The sequence below is a fragment of the Equus asinus genome, chromosome 15 (genome assembly GCF_041296235.1).
Source record: "Equus asinus isolate D_3611 breed Donkey chromosome 15, EquAss-T2T_v2, whole genome shotgun sequence".
Taxonomy (NCBI): Eukaryota; Metazoa; Chordata; class Mammalia; order Perissodactyla; family Equidae; genus Equus; species Equus asinus.
Window position 1 is genome coordinate 11,265,538 of NC_091804.1, and position 21,620 is coordinate 11,287,157.

The window sequence follows — 21,620 nt, forward strand, 5'->3', positions numbered from 1 at the left end:
CACACTTTGAGAACCACTCGTATAGAAAGAAGAGGTTGGGGCCCAGGATTGGCATTTTTTAACATGCAAACCAGAGGGATTCTGATGTCGAGGGTCTGAGCCCCACTCATAGGAACAGTGCTCTGTCTGGGCTGGGCAGACAGGTTAAGCTGCAAACCTGTGCAGTCAGGCTGGTACCCACAGATCCTCTGTGTTTCTCTTGTTCAACATTCAGTTCAGCACTGGTCTTTTCCTCCCATTCCTATCTCCCAATATAAGTGTCCATTTCTACATCCACTCCACCGTCCTAAAAGATGTGCTATTTTTTTCCCCCAGAGATGCAGAATAACATAGTGATTAAGAGAATAATCTCTGGACCCAGACTGTCTGAGATGAATCCTAGGTCAAGTTGTTTAAATTCTCTAGGCTTCAATTTCCCCATCTGTAAAATGGGGCACCTGCCTCAGAGAGCTCAATAAATGAGTTAACATATGTGAGATGCCATGGAGAGGGACTAGCGCATGGTAAGTGCTATATAAAGATTGGCTACTATTCCCAGTCCTTCTTCTTGGAAAACAGATAAATTGAACTTTCTCTGGGCTGGACGGGGTATGGGAGCTCTCTTTCTGCTCCTCTAGCATTTGATGTATATCCCTACCATGACACTATTTTGCTCTATCAGTTAATTTTCCTCCTTTTGTCCACAGCTAGGTGAGGGGAAGGACTCCCTCTTTAGGGAAGGACTGTGTCTTACTCATTTTTGGATTCCCAGCATCTATCACAGTGCCAGACACAAGACATGCTCTTAATAAACGTCTGTTGAACAACTGAATGATGGGGCTGGAAAAAAAATATCTTGCTGTTTTGGAAGTTGCCTAGAATGATCTATTAGGGGGCAGAAATGACTTTCCAATATATGACCAGTCTTTCTGCTGAAAAATGGGGTAAAGGTGTGGGTACAAATAGTGCAAGACAAGTCATCCTCATCCTATAGTGTTTGCTCTAAGTCTGTTTATGGTGAAGCCACAAGAATATCACAACAATGGATGCATTTGTAAAGTATCAAATATTCTTATAACACAAGGCACACCGCCTGATTCCCCATGAAGTCTGGCCAGATGCTTGGCAAATCTGTTTTCTCTTCTTCTTGGACACACAGAAAACATTTCCCAGCCTCCCTTGCCTCTATTTGGGGCCAGATGATCAGGTCTTGCCAATAGAATTTGAGCAGATGCGATGTATGTTATTTCCAGGCTGAGGGAGTTAAGAGTGTGTGTACCTTTTCCAGGCTCTGTCTCTCTACTCGGCTGCCAGCCAGATGCAGAGCATCCAGTGGATAACTCTCAGGCCCTAACAGTTGGTGGAGCATCAAGATGGAAGGAGCCTGGGTGCCTGAATGACTGAGTGGAGCTGATCTCCCCCCTACCCGCTGTCTCCCATCCCAACTTAAGTGAGAAATGAACTTTTATTATTTTAAGTCATTGAATCTAGAATTTGTTTTTTACCTCATCTATCCTACTCTAAAAACACGGGAAACTATAAGTCTCGACCTGGGGTCTTGAAATTTATTGTGAGGGAGGCCTTCCTTTGACAATCTGTGACACACAGGTTCACACGGATTCCCAAGGGCCACTCCACTGCCGAGGTTAAATATAACACTGTTGCCTGGTCAAAGAAAGCAGCTGGATACATCTCTTTTACTAAATTGATTTTCAGTATGAATTTTTATAGTGAAATATACAGGGAAGTTAATTTGGTGATTTCTTCATTTTAAGAAAATAGCCTAAAATTTTGGGGGAAAAAAAGGCAGAGCCTCAAAGACCCCTAACTAAAAAAAATTATCTCCTAGGATAATTGGTATGATTTTAAAATTACAGTCTTTCCAGAAAAACGTGGCCACTGGTGCCTTGGGGCTTCTGCGGAACAGGGTCTTTATGAGGTATGCCTCATAGAAGACCAAAAGCCACATACTGTAAACTGGGTTTTGCTTGGCTCCATGTCCTTTAGGCCTCATCATCCTCATTTATTCTCCCCACCAATTTTATATTACTGGGTGGTAAACTCACCATATTCTGGCTGCTCTTTGTTTTCAAAAGTCCTGTGACCTGGGGCCGGACGATCCCACCCCCTGGGGGGGTTGAGGAAGTTGCTGTCATCTGAGGTACTGTCGTACTTGTAGTCCTGGTCCCCGCTGTTGGCCCTTGCCAAAGACAAGGACCTCTGCCACCAGGCCCGCCAGTCCGGGGATGGGACTGACCAGCTGGGCTTATTCTCCGGATGCTGATCTTTATCTGCTTCAGAGTCAGGACCGTCCACCACCTCTATGGTGACCTGAAGAATTCAGAACACGCCAGGGTCAATGAGGAGTCAACAGCCTCCAAGCCGGGTGACCCTTGCAAGAAAGTCTGAGAAAGCAGAGGCAAATGATGGATGTGTCCCTCATGCAGGAAAGCTGAGACTGCATGGTGATACAGAATGGAAAACATCCAGGGATGGCCCATATCAACCTCATGACTGGATAGAACTGAGGTTCATGGGCCTCGGGTTGGGAGGAGGCAATTCATCTGACTTACTGTCAACTACATTGCTGGGAAGTCTTTCATTCAAGGAGTAAACATGTACTATATATGTTTCTGAAGTGACACAAGAATAACTGTAATAAAACCGAACGCTTATTGAGTACTAACTCTGTACCAGGCACTGTTCTAAAGGCTCTAATGTATTAATTTATTTAATCCTCATAACAACCTAATAAGTTGGTACTATTGATTGGCCCCTGTGGTTGCTCACCTGCAAAGATGGCCCCGGCAATTCCTCCCATCCTTGTATGTGTGTGCCACACCTCCCATCAAGAGGTGGGGTTTATTTCCCCTCCCTTTCAATCTGGGCTGGCGTGTGACTCTCTTTGTTCAGTAGAATGTGGTAGGAGTGACAATGCGACGAGCCTTACAAGGTCTTGCAGCTTCTGTTTTCACTGTCTTGGAATCTTCCTACCATTATGTAAGGAGCCCAGCCTCGACTACAGAGCACATGGAGACCACATGAAGAGGGAGACCACGCAGAGGAGAACCAAGGCTCCTCAGCCAATGGCCAGCTCCACAGCCTCAGTCATGTGAGTGGGGCCATCTTGGATCCTCCAGTTCAGTTGGGTCACCCCAGCCAATACCCTGTGAAGCAGAGACGAGCTCTCCCAGCTGAGCTCTGCTCAAATTCCTCACCCATAGGACTGTGAGCAATCCAGTGGTCATTGCTTCATGCTAGTAAGTTTTGAGGTGGTTGCTAGACAGCACCACCCCATTTACAGACAGGGAAAACTGGCACACAGAGAAATTAACAACTTGCCTAAGGTCACACAGCTAGTAAGTGGCAGACATGGATAGTCTGGCTCCAGAGCCCATGCTCTTACCAACTTTACTATACTGTCTCTCAAAAAGTAAGTAACAGAGGTACTGTCCTCCCATGCAACTGAAGGAGGAAAGAGACCACAGATGCTGGTGGTGGCTGAATGACACAGGTTGTGTAGAGATATGTGAACACAAAGTCCTTGAGATCCAGGCTTTCACAGCTATGATTTTTACTCATCCCATAGTCCAGACCCAGTACGCACATTCCTCAACCGACCCTCAGGGTCAGAGCAGATAATCCTGGAGCCAAGGTTAGAACTTGCTTTTGGATTTCCAGAGCCTAGTTTTGAAGTCACAGGGCTGGAAGAATGTAGTTTCTTGGCTCCGAGAGACAATCAACATAGAGAAACTTGTTTAAAAAATATAATAAAAGACTCTTTGGGTTCCTTTGGCCCTCACATAGCTCTTGCAACACCCCCTGGATGAGTTATGTGCAAATGAATCAGAAACATGCGCTCCAAGTAATCAGCGCAAGATGTACTGGGCAGATGCGTTTCCAGTTTTGCCCTAACCTGACATCTGAGAGAGTTGCTGGGATGCTCTGCCAAACTGCACCAGGGTGTGCCCATCCCTGAGACAAGAAGCCCCTTCCTTTTGTGTTCGGAATGGGGAGGTTTGAGTTCTACTTCTTTTGACATTCAAAGGGAGCTGCCCAGCTGATGGTGGGCCTGGGCTGTGGCCTTGTATGGTCCAGATACAAGGTCAAGAGGGTGGCCTTCAATCTCAGAGTAAAGTTGGGCTGTAGCAAAACAGGTGCACTGTTTCCTCTGGTGCGGGATATCTAGAAGGGCATGATTGGCTTTATTCGATGCTACCACCATTACCCCTGTCTTGTAAGCATCCTTTGCATATTTATAAATAATTATGGAACTTTTAGCAATTTTCAAAAAGGAAAAATGGAGGAGGAGAAGAAAGGAAAACATCATACATCTTGTATCATTGCTGTTTGCTGGAATGGATGGCTGCTGGAAGGTGATGGTGATTGGGACCCACACGCAACTCTGGAAGGACAAGTGCAGAAGGATTGCGCAGCTGGGTGGCACAGAACCAAGCTGAACAGTGACAGGGCGATGCCAGCCCTTGGAGACATAACCTTTCTCCTTTGCAGTCCTGTCCCCCTCTGCCTGTAGCAGAATAACTGAGCTGCAACAATCCTCTGTAAGGCTATTAGGGTCTTGGAGGGGAGAAGCTGCCAAGAGCCAGACCAGCCTGCAATTATGGTAATGAAATCAGTCTCTGGGTAGAAGATAAGGGGGAACATGCCCAACAGTTTTGGTATTCCGTTTGTATTCAGACTGGAGTCAAAGGGATTGCCTAAACAAAACGTGCCCTGCAATTTCTCCAAGCTGGGAATAAAAACAATTTCATGTTTTAAGCTATTACCGTCAATATGATTATTTTTTTTCCCAAACTGCTGCTCAGATCCAAACAAAACAGATTTGTTGCTTGGCCAGGCAATGAGTAGCAAAATACAAATTTACTCCAAAAACTATATCGATGACTGAATCTCAATAGCTTAGAGGTTTCTTTTTCTCCTTTAATTTCTAGCCACTGCCCCAACTGAATTAAAAAACAAAAAACAGAAAACCACACAAACTTTAGAATCCACCCTTCCCTGTAGTTAATAATATGGGAACTTCATACTGATATCAAAAGAAGAAATCTAATCTTGAAGCTGAAACTTCATAGGCATCCAATTAAAAGGACTTAATGTGCGTGATCAATGACTTCTTGAATGGTGGGGATTAGTTTTGTATTTCCTGTTGCTCTTATTCTATTTACGTGTTCTTTAGCATCAACGAATCCATTTATAAAGATGTCTTGGACAATAATTGATTGATGAGCTGAAGGTGTGGGAGTGAGTGCAGCATATTTCCCAGCTGATAAAGACTCTAAATCTTACCATCCTTTCTCAACCTTAATGTATACAAATGAGGTGTTTCAATATATTTGTTTCTTCTGGGCTTTTCCATACCATAAGTCAAGACAGTAAAAGAAAGAGAGCTCTTTCAAAAGACTCAAGTCCAACTTCTGGCAGAATCTTGTCAGCTCCAAAAAAGAGAGTCCAAAATAGTGTCAATTTGGGGAATTCTGTCCCAAATGGGGAAGTGAGGATAAGATGCTATGAAATGTTACTAGCTACTTTCCTCTTCTTGATAATCAAAACATTTATTAGAAGTAAACTCTTTACTCTTGCTCTGAATAGTCTTTTCCATAGGGAAACTAACACAATTCTCAGTCTAACTGATAATAAACTAATGACACTGAGAATACAGAAGCTTTGACCTTCTGAACTCAGGAGAATGTTCTAGAATCTTCTAGCTCACTGATCTTCTAAGCCTTGAGAGCTATGGTGACTAGGTAGGCATATGCTGGCATTTCTCAGAGAGGAAAATGAGCCTTGAGAGGTGAAGTGATTTCCTCAGGAGGACAGAACATCCAGGGACAGGATGACAGTCTCCAGTGAAGGGTTAGGCCCCAGATTATGTACTCCTCCTTCTTTGACAATTGCCGCAGAAAGAACACAAAATTGACTAGGAAGATATATAATCCCCTCGTCTCAGACCCACTGATGCTCTAAAAACAATCCTGGCAATCCCAGCTAACTGTGGTTAATGCTTTGAGACTTGGAGCATGCTTGCCCAATTGTCATTGCTCATTCTATACAAGTTAGACCCAAATTTCAGGCATTGAAACTGACTTGGAGAATTCAAGTTCCCGAAGTGATCAGCAAGAAGGGTGTGGAGCTGGTTTCAAAAATAGGTCTTCTGATTCCCAGTTATTTTATAGATGTTTCCTCTGTCATCTTCATCCCCATTGGCATCACCAACCAGCATCTACCAGTTCAGGGAATCTTACCATATACCTGGCCCTGTGGTAAGTGCTTCACACAGATGATCTCATTTAATCCTCAAAACGACCCTACTTCTACATAGTACGGTAGGTATTCATAGGTAGTATTATTATTCTCATCTTATAGACAAGGAAACTGAGGCATAGAGAGGTCGAGTAAGCTGCATGAAGCCATAGAGGCCAAGCCTGGCAGACTAAATGATGGCAGATCCCAAATGCAGCTCAGTTGACTCTGTAGCTCATATTCTGGACTGCAGTGCCCCCTGAGAATCTGAAAAATACAGGCTTGTCCCATGAGCATGTGGGTCCACGTCTTGGGTACAGAAATTTCTTGGTTCTTACTTGGCCATACCTGCCACTCCAAAAGTAATTTCAAGAAAAAGGAGGAGGGAAAATCAGAAGTAGAAGCACATCCAACATTTGCAGCCATGGGCAACTCATCTGATTGTATCTTGTGGTACTCAAGAGGCCCACGGCCATGTAAATAAGTCTGTGTAAGGAAAAAAAAGGCCTTTAGATGACTATTTTAAAGTCTCCCTCAGTGAAAGAAAAGAAATCAGTCTATTGGTTTAAATGAATACTAATCTCAGCTTGATCCAGAAAAGAGAAATATTTGGTTGTGAATAGCTACTGTGGTAACGAATGGATGCAGTAAGCCTAATAATGAGTTTATTTTAGAGATTTTTGTCTTTGCTATCTGATCATCAGCTGCAGACCAAAAACCCAGCCAAGGATACCAAAGCTCACAGCTAACTTGTCCTGGGGGATTTACTTTCTTTCCTGAATGATTTATTTATTTATTTATTGTAACAAAACCCAACTTCTAGTCTTGTTTTAAATTTAATATGGAGATTGGGTTCAGGAGTTTGAGGCTATTTCTTTCTACTTTGCCCATTGTTGGTTTTTTTCCCCACTTACTTCCATAGCCTGAAACCAGTCTTAAAACGGAGAGCCTGATCCACTTGGGACACAGGCCACCTGGTTTAGTGGGGTTAACAAAAAGCTCAGGAAAGCAAGGCTTTTAAAAGGACTTCCCTTCCTAAAAGTCAAGAGGGATGTGGTCCCTTCCATGGGCTCAGTAATGTCACTTTGGAAAGGTGTGGGCTGTTTGGCAGGGGCGACAGCAGACCCCAGTCTTGGAGTGTGGGAAACATTCCCAGACACTGGAGGGCTGGGGACCGGGTTCAGAGACAGGGATATCGAATTCCTGTTCAGCTCCGGGGCTTCAGTTAGGGGTAAGTAGGTGGGGGCGAGGGGCAGGTTGCCAGGGGATGGGGGAGACATGGCCAGGGGCCCTGGCAGTGGAAGCCAATTCACTGATGCACCCTTCACCTGTCTACACTTGGCCCCCCAGGAAGACAAATGCTTTGACGGCCTTTGACGGCCCGCGGTGACCAGCGGTGCTGTCTGCTTGGCTGAATCGTCCTGTGTCAAACCAGTGGATTTCAACAAAAGAGCAGTGCCGTAAGGAAGGGGCAAGGGCTGCCAACACGGAAACCATCACCCTCTTTTAGAAAGCACCTCATCTTTTAAAGGACCACCAGGGAACTGGTTTACTCAAGTGCAGTGGTGCATGGACTGCAGTGGCCTGTGCTGTGTGTGTGCACGCGCTCCTGTATGTGCCTGCTCACACACTGACAAGCAGACCCAGCGCTGGTGCTCCCAGGGGTAGCAGCTGCTTCATTCTTTCTTTGAAGATCTTTCTGAGTGACCAACATTAAGAGAAGGCCAGAAATGCAGCTCCATTTTCTTTTCTTCAGGGCTGACAGGTTATCAGATCCGAAAAACATAGGCCATGCCAGCCCTCCATACAGGAAAGTTAACAGACACAGGGATGGTACAAAGCAGAAGTGGAGAGAACCGACCAGACAGCGGGCAAAGACTCAGCACTGGCCTGGTCTTTCAGATTCTTGACTTTAATGCTATCTGGATGGGAGGTTTTTTGGTTTCTAATCCCTTCTGCCAATGACCCTGATATTTGGAGCCATGAGGAAACCTATCTCTTGGGAGTAATGGTGATCTTTGCCGTTCATAGAGTTAACTCAAGAAAAATATGGGGACCTCATAGGAGTGGCCCTGTCCCTCTTCCCATTCTGTGTAACGAAGCATCCCTTTCGGAAGCATCACCTGGAGGCAGACTTCTTGTTTCTGAGCTGGGGTGAGGGAAGGAGAAAGTGAAAATGAAGCACTGATTGTTACTTTTCACCTGTTATAAGTTTATACAAACAGGTGGCTTGGGATCTCAGAGTGGGAAAGGACACATAATTTCTACTTGTACCATCTGCACAGCCATACCTTTGTGACAGCACACAGGGAAGCTGCATTTTATAAAAGTCCAAGAGGATCTGCCAGAGAGAATCCTGTGTGGCCTTCTCATAACTTACCCTTCTCTCATTTATCCTCTGCTCCCTCCTCTCACTTAGTTCTCTCCTCACCCATCAATGCCAACAGGTCCTCAGCCCTCGGAAAGCCCAGTGGAACTGTTCTGAAGCACTCTTCACTTCTCATCTGGCTAAACAACATAGCTTATGTGATGAAAAATGAACTGCAATCTTGGCTGCTCTACTGAGCTCATGCACAGATCCATCTCATGGGCTGCAGAGGGAATAGCACTTCATGAGTGCCCCCCTTTTTGGAAAAGTAATCTGGGTTACTCAGATCTGTGGATCTCAACCACCTTTGCACCACTGTTCTTCCCTGACATTTAGGAATAGTTCAAAAACACTCAAATGGGGTCTGGGGATTTTGTGACTGATGGATTTATCTGGGAGACAGAAAGGGGATCCTGAGAAATTCTGCTTGAAATTTGGTTCTTAGGTGGAGCCCTATGCACTTAGTAACTATCCAATGAGGGGACGCTCTCCCTGCAGCCTTCCATTCCCCATCCAGGCATTTTCTTGAAACTTTACATCAGTAATTCTTAAATCTATTATAGTAATAGCTCAGTCCTCAGCATTAAGCTCCACAGTGACATTTCCCACCTCGGGAAAAATGTGACCCACAGTAAGCCTTAAAATTGTTTTGGGCATGGTCTGAGCACGCTTGGGGTGAGACCAGGTCTGGTCCAGGAACCATAAAATCCATAAACAAGGAAAAATCACTTCCTGTAGATGAAGTCACGATGGAGAGCCATGTTGAGCAACAGTAAGGAGATGTCCACACCTTTTTTGCCAACTGGCACCCCCCAAGTGGATCTTTCATTCTTTATCAGAGAGTCATAGAGCCAGTTCCTGGAGAGAGGGCAGTGGAGTGAAAGGCCTGTTTTCCATTTATCAATTAGAACAATACAAGACCTATCAGAAAAATTGACTGGTGCATGCACTGATTTCTGCACAGAGCTTGTTAAAGAGTGGCCTCCGAAACACGTTTTACTTCTGTACCCTCAACACTGCCCCTCCCTCCTTGTTCCCATCTATTCAGATCTGCCCAGTTTGGAACACAATGTTTTTCCCTCCTCTGTCTCCATGATCCCTCCGGCACTGTCTTTGTAAGTAGCTGGGATCCTCACACCTATGTCATTTCCTGAAGGTAGAAGGCCTTATATTTCTTAATTTTCCATAACCTAATACAGCATTTTATACACAGTACGGGCTGCTCAATGTATTCTAATTGAGGTGCCTTCTCAGTGATACTGGTTACTCACCATGACACTGGTATTATGAACCAAATAACTCTGGCCAAAGAAATCTGATCTAAAATGGTGTCATGCAGGGAGTGTTAGTCTTGAGAAAGAGACAGTTAACTTAATTGAGGATCAATTGCTCTGAGGTCAGGTTCAGGAACTCCCTGCCATGTGAGCTAATTGGAATTTGATGCAGAGAGGAAGAATAAGAAAAAGCTGCCCTTCCCCAGATGAAAAGAATTGAGAACAAAGCTTAAAAGTATGGAAGCAGGTAAATGAGGACAGGAGCTGAACAGGGGCTAGGTTGCCCAGGGGGCAAGCCTCCCTTAGCCACCATGTGGACCATCTCTGGGAAGAAACAGAGGGAGGTACAAGCAAAATTCAAAATTAAGAGTCTGTCTCTGAAACACAGATTGGTGGGTTGAGTATTCTTGGGAGCCTGAGAGCCTAGATTTGAGCCCCTAACTACAGTTTCCTAGCCATGTGACCTTGGGCAAACCAAATAGTAACTTCCTGAGTACCTGCTGCATTGTTGATAATTTTGGAAAAATGATTTGTGCTTCATCAACTTCACGAGGGTGTTGGGAGAGTACAATCAGATGAAGACTTGCTTTGTAAGATATTCTGTGCCATTTTAGTGTAGATGAGTGTGATTATTTTCAATCCCAGGCATCTCTTTCCCTAACCGCCCATTTCCTTCAGCTTCATCCTATCTCATCTTAGTGGGATGTATTCACCTCTCCCGGAGGAACTTGTGTTCTCACCTCCCTTCCTCTTATCACATTTTTTTTTTTTTTATCAGCCACTTACACTTTAGACCAACTGAAGTGTTGTCAACTCCTAAAGGAATTTCTGGCGTCCAAGGCAAGTCGGGGAGGCATTTAAGAGAGTGCCTTCCAGAGCATCTTTGAAATCATACCATGATCTGCCAAGTTTACTCACGTGTTAGATTGGCCCTTGCCTACAGCTACCGTATTTCATTAATTTCAAGGTATATTATTTTGTTTTTTCGTTTTTACATTTTACATTTACATAATGTCTCTGAAATCAGGATGTATCTTATAATTATTGGTGGGTCATAATTAATTAGCACTGTTTTCTTTTTTTTTTTAGTGGTTTATAAAATAATGGTGCATCTCACAATCAAGGGTGTTGCACAGATGAAATACAACACTGTTCTCATAGCAATAACATGATTATAGGCAGGACTCATGAAGACGTTGAGGAGAAAGGTGAGGCAAGAGAGCAGTTGCTTTGGAATCAGATCAGGGAACAAAGAGATGAACTGTTTCATTTTCTTCTACCTGTCAGTTGCCAAGCATTACCTGGATATTTGGATTCTGTCCATTGATATCAGCTTTGGAAAGATCTGGAAAGTTTGGTAGATCAAGGAGAAAGGATCTGGGGCCATCTCTTTGCAATGCAGGGCGCCCATCCTCTTGCTGGAATCGCTGTCTGGGGAAGGGTTGGTGTGCAGCCTGGTGGTCCGGATGGTCCCCTGGTGCTTCTCTGGAGAGAGGAAAGCTGGTTTCTGATGTTGAGTCGCTGTCCACGTTGACGTTATTCTAAAACAAACAAACAAATAAATAGGAGATGCAAGCTTTAAAAGTGCTACCCTTAACAGTCCATTACATTCAGGAGCAAGGACAATTCCAGTGGCTGGAATTAAGCCAGGATGGTATTGCCATCTCATTTTCATTCCCCATGGTTTAGTTTTTCCATGTTAAAAAGGCCAAATCATCAGGAAACTTTTCCCACCCCACTGCGTGGGAATTTTCTGAGGGTTAATGAGTTATGGGATATTTATTAAACATCAAAGCACATCAACAAAAACGTGCTATTTTGAAGGACTACAGGTGCTTACTTAGAACAGGAATCAAAATTCTGGTTTCTTCCTCACAGCTTCAATTGATTAACCACTCTGGCTTTAATTATAGCCCCAGTGTCCAGAGTTTGTTTCTTTGGTGTGGGCCATGGAGTAAAAGATCTGAACAAACTGGATAAAATACTTGAGTCAAATCATTGATTATATCCAACCATGCACCCATCCATCCGTCCATCCATCCATTCAACCAGTGTCAACCACATGCTAGGCACAGGAGATAGAGCCATGAACAGGACAGACATGGGGCCTATTCTTTTGTATTGTACATCTAGTTGTGGGGAATAAACAATAAATACACAGATAAATAAAATCAGATCAGAAGGTGGTGACCGCTAAGAAGAAAAGAAAGAAGAAAATGATAGAGCGGCCATGGATAAGTTAGATAAGAAGCTAGGGAAAACCTCTCTGAAAACGTAATACTTGAGGTGAGATCTGAACATCTGCAACAATCTGGAGGAAGAACATTCCAGGAAAGGGAACAGCAAGTAAGACAGTCCTGAGGTAGGGATGAACTTGGCTGTTTTGAGGAAGAGAAAGAAAGTCAGTGAAGCTGGAATGGAATGAAGGAGGGAGGAATGGCATGAGATGAGGATGAAGAGATGGGGTAGCCAAAGAAAAAGTGAGAAAAGGGCATTCTGAAATTTAATGCCTTTATTCTGAAAAGAAAAGTACAAGTCTATTGTTTTTCCCAACTAGTAAAAAATGTCTCTATTTATTTGTCACTAGGGGAAAACTTTTCCCGTGACCAAACAGTGTAGAAGTTGCTGGACTTCTTTCCCAAACCAGCTCTACTTCTCCTCTCATTCTCCCTGGACCTCTTGTTGGAGGCTTCATCCATCCCTTTAGGCATGGTGTTTTCATGTTTACTGGTGGAGGAAGATGCAGAGATAGAGTTTCACCAGCGTTTGGGTCAGTGGTTAATGCTCTTGTTATTCTTGGGCGTGTTTTGGGGTTTTGGAGTGTATGTTCCAGCACACTGTCTCCACATGTACTCCCCACCCCCTACCAGAGGGTCTTTGACTCAGCTTAAGGTTATGTCTAGTATCAAAACACTCCTGACTGCGCACCCAAGGTCAAGAATGGCCAGAGGATGAAACACATGCAGCAGTTAAATATCTTTTTAGAGCGCTAACCTGAAGGAGTGGACTTTTCCATATCTCTAAACAGAAATAGGCCTGAGGAATTAAGTCACTGGTGCAGAGACTACCTTTGTGAAGGTTCCAAGAGGCAAGAAGAGGGCTGAAATAGACAGCATATCTGCTGTCTCCTCTTTAAAACAGGCAGTTACAGAGGGGGAAGCTGGATGCTCCTCATCATGTTTTTGCTTGTCCTTCCTTTTTGCTCAGGAGATGTGGCCGGGGGCAGCGTCTTTGTTCACCTTTCCAGCCACCTCTCTGCCATGGCTTTTGTCTCCTGGCACATCCTTGTAGAGGGAGTTGCCCTGACATTCCTAGGCATTGCTCAACTCAATAGAGGCAAATGTACTACGCTGAGATTGAGAACAGCACATGGAGAGACAGGGAGAGAGACAGAGACAGAGAGAGACAGAGAGAAAGAGAACATGCTAAGTCTTTCCTTAACATAAGACCTCTCTATCCTAGCAAAAGGAGAGAGAACTGAATGCTATTGATCCCTTGCTTTTCTCCCTGGATTCTCAACCCTAAAACTTCCCCAACAGTTGACTTGTCATGGAGAATTTCCTGCACAGGATTGGGACTATAAGTTTCAGAAGGGGCCCAGGATCTGCTTGCCCATTGCTTGTGGGATCCCCTGCATATCCAGCCTTAACTTCATCGTAGTGACTGGGACATACTGCTTAACTGGGTTAAAAATGGAGTTCTCTTTCTTTTTCTCTGTGATGAAATGCTCTTTCTACTACTAAAATTCATATTTTAGAAGAAGAGATAGAGAATGTATTTTTGCTGCTATTTGGCATTTTGCTTAGATGGCTGAAAAAATGACTGAATCTGATTGGTTTCTTGATCTGACTCTGGGATTTTTCCTAGAAGGAGAAATAGTACCACAGAGTGACCCTGGCTTAGTCATGGACCAAGAAAACCCCTTAAACTCTCTGTGGCTCAAGGATCCTCCATGTAAAACAGAGCAGATAATAAGGAGAACCCTGTACTGTCCTAGCAGGATGGTCAAGAGAACTCAGATTGGGTTGTGTCTACACTTGAAAAGAGAAGTGTAGAGTTAAGGGCAATTGGCTGGACAATTCAGGCCACAAGCACCTCTGCTGGGAATAGACTGGGACGAAAATATGTTTTGGCTTGAATTATGCACACATTTGTGGCATTTCTCCATCCTTCCCCAATCCTCCCCACTCCCTGACCCCCACAAGCTCAGTGTTTATAAAGCATTTGGAAGATGGGAAGTAATAAAGAAATGCTAATCACCATCTCTGAATATATGAATTACTTTTACATCTCTACCAAAACATGTTTATCCGGAAACCTTGGCTCCCTGCAATGGCATGCCCCCAATGTTCAGAAACTGGAAACCCTAGGATAGGGGAAAGGTGTCTTACAATGGCTCATATAAAATGAAACTCCACTTTATTCAATCAATAATAAGATTTAGGAGTAGCCATTATTTTGGTAATCTAGATTTTAAATCTGGGCCAGGAGACACCAGACAGGATTTGCTAACAATCCAGGAAGAAGCCTTTTGTTCATCTTTTCTCAAGGACACATTGCACATCATCCTTGCAGAGGCCCATAGAAGGTCTTGGTTGATGGACGTCATTCCATCTGTATCACCAAGCTCACTCATTGAGTGTCCCACTTCAATTATTCTAGCAGAGTGAAGAGTATCAGGAAGGGGGTATCTCAAAATAAAGATTCAAATAGTTTGTGTTTTATTTGGAAAAGCAAATACCCTTTTCTGAAGATGTTAGCTTGAGAAAGTCTAAGAATTGAAGAAAAGAAATGTCCCCATTCTTTCCAAGGTGCTGCAGGATTCATTTTGCCTAATTGAAGTGACATGAGGGGGACTTCTCAGTTAGGGAAAATATATTTTTACCCACAATGTGTCTTTGAATTGACCTTCAATCTTTGACAATGCTGCAGCTCCAGTAGCAATGTTCTCTCGGAAACTCTAATTTGACAGCTGTGACTACCAACAAAAAGAACCACAGAAGAACGAAAGCTATTATATGGTTTATACACAGGTGCTGTTCAACTGCTGAGGCAGGTGACCTATGGTGGCCAAATTATCCAGCTACAGTTTGATGCTCCCCATCTTTGTGCATAGCTCTTGCCCCTCCCTTATTTTACAACTTACTCTTATCTAAAATAAGAATAAAGTAAGAATAAAATGTTAACAATAATAAGAAAATAATAAAACAGGCTCCATCTTCACATAGCCTAGTATTTTGCCTTAAATGGCAGTATTGTGGCAGGCCTTGCAATTGCCTACCCAATATCCATCCTCCTATTTTTCTTACTCAGTGTTTATTTCAGGTGGCAATGTGGTTGGCTAAAACTACATTTCCCAGCATCCACTGCTGCTAGGGATGACCACGTGACACAGTTCTGCCCAATGAGATATAAGTGGAAGGTGATAGATGAGACTGTTGAACAAGAGGTGGAATCAGTCTGCCTTTTGTGTTTCTCTCTTGTTTTTTCTCCTGCCTGAAAGGTGGCTACAAGTGCTTGAAGTGGAATGAGGCAGCTGGTAGGCATGAGGATGAAGGCTATAGTCTAAAGGCAGCTGAATGGAAAGATGGAGGGGCCTGGGTCCCTGGTAGCATTGTAGAGCCATCATACCAGTCCTGGAATGGTGACCTCTGAACTTATTTTACCATTATCATGAACATTAATGTTAACATTGACAATGCTGCAGCACCAGTAGCAACGTTGCCTGTTGTGACTAATTTTAGAGCTGTGACTACCAATAAAAAGGGAAAAGCCAGTTTAGCTGAGTGACTCAAAGTTGGGCTCTCTGTTCTTTGCAGTGGAACACAATCCCTGGCTGATGGAGGTACCGACAGGGCATTTAGTGTATCATCCTGGTGAACTTCACAATGGCAGCCAGGCTACCGATGCTCAGCTCTGCTGCTAACTTTCCTAATGTCCTATTCCAAATCTGCCATCTGCATTCTCCATACATTCACAGAATCTTCTTGTTATTTCAGCATCTATACATGACATTTCTCAAATCTATTACTCACTGTGTAATTTAATATTTCCTTTGTCGTAAAATATTATCATTAAATTTCAAGGAGTTTGCCCTCACTAAAGGGAACCAGAACTCCCTGGACAAGTGGCTGATTCCTTGGCTTGGGCAGGGAGTATAAGTGAGTTTGGGATACTTTGCTGTGCCAGAAAGTAAGGAAGCTCTCAGTGATCAATAGTATTCTCTCAAAAGAACATGGGAGCCAGCGTGAAGGGCCCCCTTTGCACAAAGATTAGACAATTTGGGTGTGAAAAAAACAAGCTTGTAGTTGACCGATGTACACTGAATCTATGAAAATCCATGAGCCTACGAGGACGCTCACAAAAGAGAGAAAGCCAGAAAAACAAGTGTCACCATTTCGGGTAGGAATTATAAAACTCCTTACTTTGAACATGGTATTAAAAAGAAAGAAAGGTTATCCTGAGGAAACAATGTTTGAGCTGAGATTGAAAAGGCAAGTAAAAATTAAAGCAGGTGAATAAAACAGAGCAGAGGGGGAAGCGGGCCAGCGAACACTGCAATCGTAACAAAGGAAATGGCTGGTGCAGACTCCCCAGGCCTGGCAGGGCATGGTATAGAGACCCAGAGGATATCAGAGTTGGAATAGAGTGGGTGTCAGGATCAGGGCCACTCTGCTGTCTTAGTGAGAGATAACTGAGTTAAATAATATAAATGCCAGGCCGAATACTCACACATCTCTACCCATCAGCCTTTGGTCTGAAGGCTTTCTATCACAGTGCGTTGTGACTTTTCCACCAGGCCACACTTCCCTGGTGGCATTCTCTGGGTCATTTGGAGGCTTGCTGAAGCTATATGATGTCGGAATTTCCTCCCTCCACCCTCCCTCTCTTCAGCTGGCCCTGAATGCCCCTGAAAAAGCTCTGCCGACATAAACTAAGAGGAAATCTCTCATCTGCAGACTGGGTACGATTTCTAAGATCAGCCCTGACGCTTTATCGTTTGTGTCCTTTTGCCCCAGGACATCACTGGCCCAAGATCAAGGATGCCCAACCACTGCCTTGGGCTGCTGCGTGGCTGGAGCTGCTTATTTTGGCTGTCCCTGTCACCAAGGTGGATTGCCACAGCCGCATCAATATCAAAGTGGTCACAGTGGTCAGAGTTCCAAATTGGTCATTTGGCACAGGGAGAGGGAGGGGATCTTTGGAGAACCGAGCCATGGGGCAAATTAGGGTGATCATCTGGAGAGGGCCAATCAAGGTATGGAAATGGGCGATGGGTCGACCTTTGGAAAAAGTGTGCTAAGCATCTTTGTCCCAGTCTGCAAACAGTCACCTGCCCTATTCCACAAACATCAACCAAAGGCTGGTATGTGAAACACAGGGCTGATCTGGCCGCACTTCCAGAACCTCCAGAAGCAGCACAAACTGGTAACAAATCGTGGCTGGCTAGTTTTAGTGCTTTTTTGAAAACGCTGTGGTAACTATTCCCAGATTAACACAACCAGGCAGACTTCTTGGAGGCAGATGGGATGGCAAATTTCTGGAGGGCAGAGAACAAGCCGTATCTGCATCTCCAACCCCACACCCTCCAATTCCACGATCTCAGGGCACCCAATAAGTACTAGTTGATGATAATGATGGCCATGGGCCTAGTTAGATTTTGTTTTAATTAGGCTCAGGCTACAGGCCTCATTACCCGTAATGTGGCTTTAATGTGGGATTCTAAAGAAAAAAAAATCCAGGAATCTTCTATTGAAGATATTAAAGAAGATATTATTAGCAATGCTTTTGGTCTCATAGACTTTGAACAACAAACAACAGAGATTATAATTAACGTCACTGCAGCTTCTCTCCTTAAAATATACTAACAATATAGCTAATTAGCAATATGTCCTCGTTTGGGGCTGGACATCTGCATATTATTATCCACAATGCTTGTTTCCTTTTTCCAGATTAAAGGAAGCCATACTGCACCCAGGCATATGGTCGTGCTCCTTCCACATTAAAATACTCCGTTTTCTTCTACCCACGATAAACACACTTGGGGACTTTATCTGTGCCGGGCATCGATTTTTGTCTGGAACGTTTCCACACATCTAAAAATAAGTTCAAGAATGCCATTGGTGGTATTTCAAAGGGAAGAGGAAAAGTTTCCCTGTTGGGGAGATAAAAGAATAAAAGGCACACTGATTATCTTTACACATGACTGGGGAGTAAGCGCTTCTAGGAAGAGAGAACCAGGAGAAAGAACAAAATGAGTTTCAGACCATAAAATCGGCTTTCTCAGAGGGCCACACTTGTTCAGAAGATGAACAAAGATGGGCTCAGAAAGATGGTGTGGAGACCATCATCATAGCTGTGGCAGTAGGGGGTGGCAGAGGCTGTCCTGTGAAGTGTTGGAAAGAAGCAACCACAATCCATGGGGAAAGTGGTCACTGTTGAATACACAGATGGCAAGGTTGGCCACCTTCTGCTCTCTCTCCATCTGTGTGTGATGGGAATCATGCCTTTCCGGCAACCAGAACAGGGCAAGTATCGACGGCTCTATTTTATAGGAAGCATGTGAATGTAATGTCCCTGTAGGAACCTTCCTGGCAGAGGGGAAATGGCCAGAAACGTGCTTCAATCTTTGCTGTTGCACCCTGAAGACAGGCCTTGGAGCTTGTGACACAGGCACGTCATGCTTCAAGAATGCAGGAGTGTTGCATCTCGCTTGGGAAAGGAGCCTTCTGTTGAAAGCCTGACTAATAGCTGAGGAATCTTTCGTTAGCATGCTAGAATGTATCTTAAGAATGTTTATTTCAGGGCTTGGGAATGACCCTGCTTCTGATCTCAGGAGACACTTCAGAAGAAGTGAAGAATGGTCACCTCTTTGCACTTGGGCAGGGAGCCGGCTCCACAGGGGAAGGGGCCACTAGTGAGGCCCAGCCATCCCTGTGCCTGTTTCTTAATTGAAGGCTCTCAGGGCTGGCTGACAAAATAGAAGTCAACACCCCATTGGCTTGTCCCAGATACTTCTGTCAACAGCTTTGATCTTGAGAATGTGTGGATTATTGGTGATTTTTCAAGTTGTGCTTGCTCCACTGCTGGCAAAGAAAACAGAGTGGTAACTATCCAGGACCCATTTCCTTTATGTCCTGTTAGGCTAAAGAATGAACAGAAATGAAACACGACTTAGTCTTTCAAGTCTAAGAAAACATGTAAGAAGTAGAACACAAGGGTAGAAAGCCAACTTGGCCAAAGAAACTTTCACCCATCATCTAAAACATCTCTGCAAATATAAGAGGATGGAGAAATTGTATTTTCCAGAACCCTTCTCAGGGGGAATGGCAGACTTGCCTAGAAGGGACACCCTTGGGGTGTGAGGCACCCTCCTCTGGACTAAGCTAAGGGAAAGCTTTGTCTGCTGAGAGAGGTATTTGAATTTGAGGCTGGAACTCACTAACTCAGGGCTATAAAGAACAGGCCAAGGGTGGCCACCAGGGGGCTTCGGTCCCTGCTCTTCAGTCATATGGAGCTCAGCCTCTCCTCTAAGTCAAACTTTGAGCAAATACTTAATGTGTATGGATTATTAAGGACTTTTCAAGTTGTGCTTTCTCTATTGCTGGCAAAGAAAACAGAGTGATAAATATCCAGGACCCATTTTCCAGGACCCAATTTGAAAAGGCACCAAATTATTAGCATGCCTAAATGGCCCAACGATCTACGTCCTCCCTTGACCAGAGGCGGAGGGAAGTCGAACAGGACAAGGAGACCCAGGAGGTGAACACTCCCTGCAGTGATTCTGTGTGTCCCCACATGTAATGGGGAGCACCCGGGACCCAGGTCAAGGCTGGTGTTCTGCTGTTGCGAGGCAGAACCTGGAAGCAAGCCAAAGAACATGGGATGGCAGAGTTCAGAGGCTGGCCTGGGTTGGGGGGTGGTCCTGGGGACCCTTGCCTAGCTTATCATTTTATTAAGGAGATAGCTTTCTCTCAGCACTCAAGGTCAAGACCGCTTGTTGAAACCTACAACAAATCTCTCTACTCCAAGTACCTCTAAAATAGATTTTAAAGGAAACTGGACCTTAACCTTGGAATCCTGGAAAAGGGCTTATGGTATCGTGGAAGGGGCCTGGGCCAGGAGGTACAAGGTCTGGGTCTAGGTCCCAGCATTGCCCTTACCTATTTAATAAGCTTAGGCACATTACCACACCTGTGGTAAATTGGTTTGCAAAAATGTCCACAAATTCTTTCTCTCTAAATATCCATGCTTGGGTAGTTGCCTCCCACTCTGCTTTTGAGCTTGGTCATGGGACTTTGGCCAATGGACAACAGTAAGCAGAGAAAAGTACTTGTGTATTGCGGCTTGCCTATTTTTGTTGCTCTTTGGAATCCTGAGACCACTATGTGAAGAGGCCTGGGCTGGCCTGTTGGATGATGAGAGACACGTGGAGCAGAGACAATCCAAGCCATACCAACGAGCCAGCCAATGACCAGTCACTCAAATGGAGACCATCCTAGACCATCCAGCCTCAGCTGCGCCAATGCAGACTAGAAAAGTCACCTAGATGACCCATAGGATCATGAGAAATAGAACATGTCTGTGGTTTCAAGCTAATGACTTCAGAGTGGTGTGTCACCCAGCAAAAGCTAAATGCTACAGGACCTCAGTTATTTCTTCTGTTAAACGGGCTTGATGAGGTAGGATGGGAACTGCAGAAAACTTTTCAATCCATGAAGTTCTGACATCCTAGGAATGAAATCCTCAGGACACACTTGTCCTGGAGAAAATATTTTCCAATAATGAAAATAAACTTATCCCAAATATTAAAAAAATCAAATTGAGGGTGAGGAGATTAAACAAAAATCTGATGGTTCTAAACGCATGCAATAGAAATATTACCTTCAGGGACTAGAACACGTCCTTCTTTCTCCTCTCCTTCTACTCGCTCACTCAAAGCTGGGTCAAATCTGTCGGAAAACAACCCCCTGCCTGTTGCTTCCATCATTTTCATGTGCTGCTTTGTTAACAGCTCCATTGCCAGATTTTCAAAGATTCAGAGCTGAGACTTAACAGTTCTCTCTTGCACTTTCATGATGCACCTGTACGGCTCTGTGGGCTGCCAGAAACTAGTAATGCTCATTTATTAGAGAACCCCTACTGACACTATGAAACAATTATAGAGCTATCATAGACCAACTACGGCCTGAAGTGGAGAGAAAGCCGTGTGCCGCCAGGACCGGCTCCCTTTCCCACCTGTCTATACACATTGTTCTTATTTGGGCTGCTGTTCTGTTCTCCTCCGGGGAAACCGTTTGATCCCTGCTTGGAAAACTGGCAGCGGATGCGATTGTGAACCCTTGACTTAGCTTGCTAATCTTTCTTTATAAATGGTTGGGGTGTTTATTCTACTCGTGGATTCACTCAACAAACATTTACTTGGCATCTGCTGTGTGCCAGGTGCTCTGCTGGGGTGAGAAGGTTCAACAGCACACAGCTTGTTAAGACGCGCTCTCCAAAACTTGGAAATAAAGCAAAAGGACGACCGCAAGTTTATCGTTCATACTGGGGCACAGTATGACAGGCCTGTCCAAGAGTATTTAATTCTGTGGGACAAGGTACCTTCTTTTCACCTATTATTTACTATTGATTAGGGCCCAGACTAAAAGTTACGTGTTCACTTGTAGATTTTCATCCTGTAGAAATACAAATGTTTTTTGTCTGGTAGAAACAGTAACTCATTAAAAGTTCTTATC

At 44.2% G+C, this 21,620-nt stretch overlaps 1 protein-coding gene across 1 annotated transcript in view; it reads right to left on the bottom strand.

Moving 5' to 3' along the window:
- The window catches only part of ISM1 (isthmin 1), a 75,345-nt gene that overhangs the window by 18,866 nt on the left and 34,859 nt on the right, over nt 1-21,620 (bottom strand). Inside the window, exons 2-3 of the mRNA XM_014865867.3 lie at nt 11,184-11,423; nt 2,046-2,310 (exon numbers count right to left, since the gene is read on the bottom strand). Of these exons, the coding sequence (XP_014721353.2) occupies nt 2,046-2,310; nt 11,184-11,423 (505 nt within the window). The remainder of the gene's footprint in view (nt 1-2,045; nt 2,311-11,183; nt 11,424-21,620) is intronic.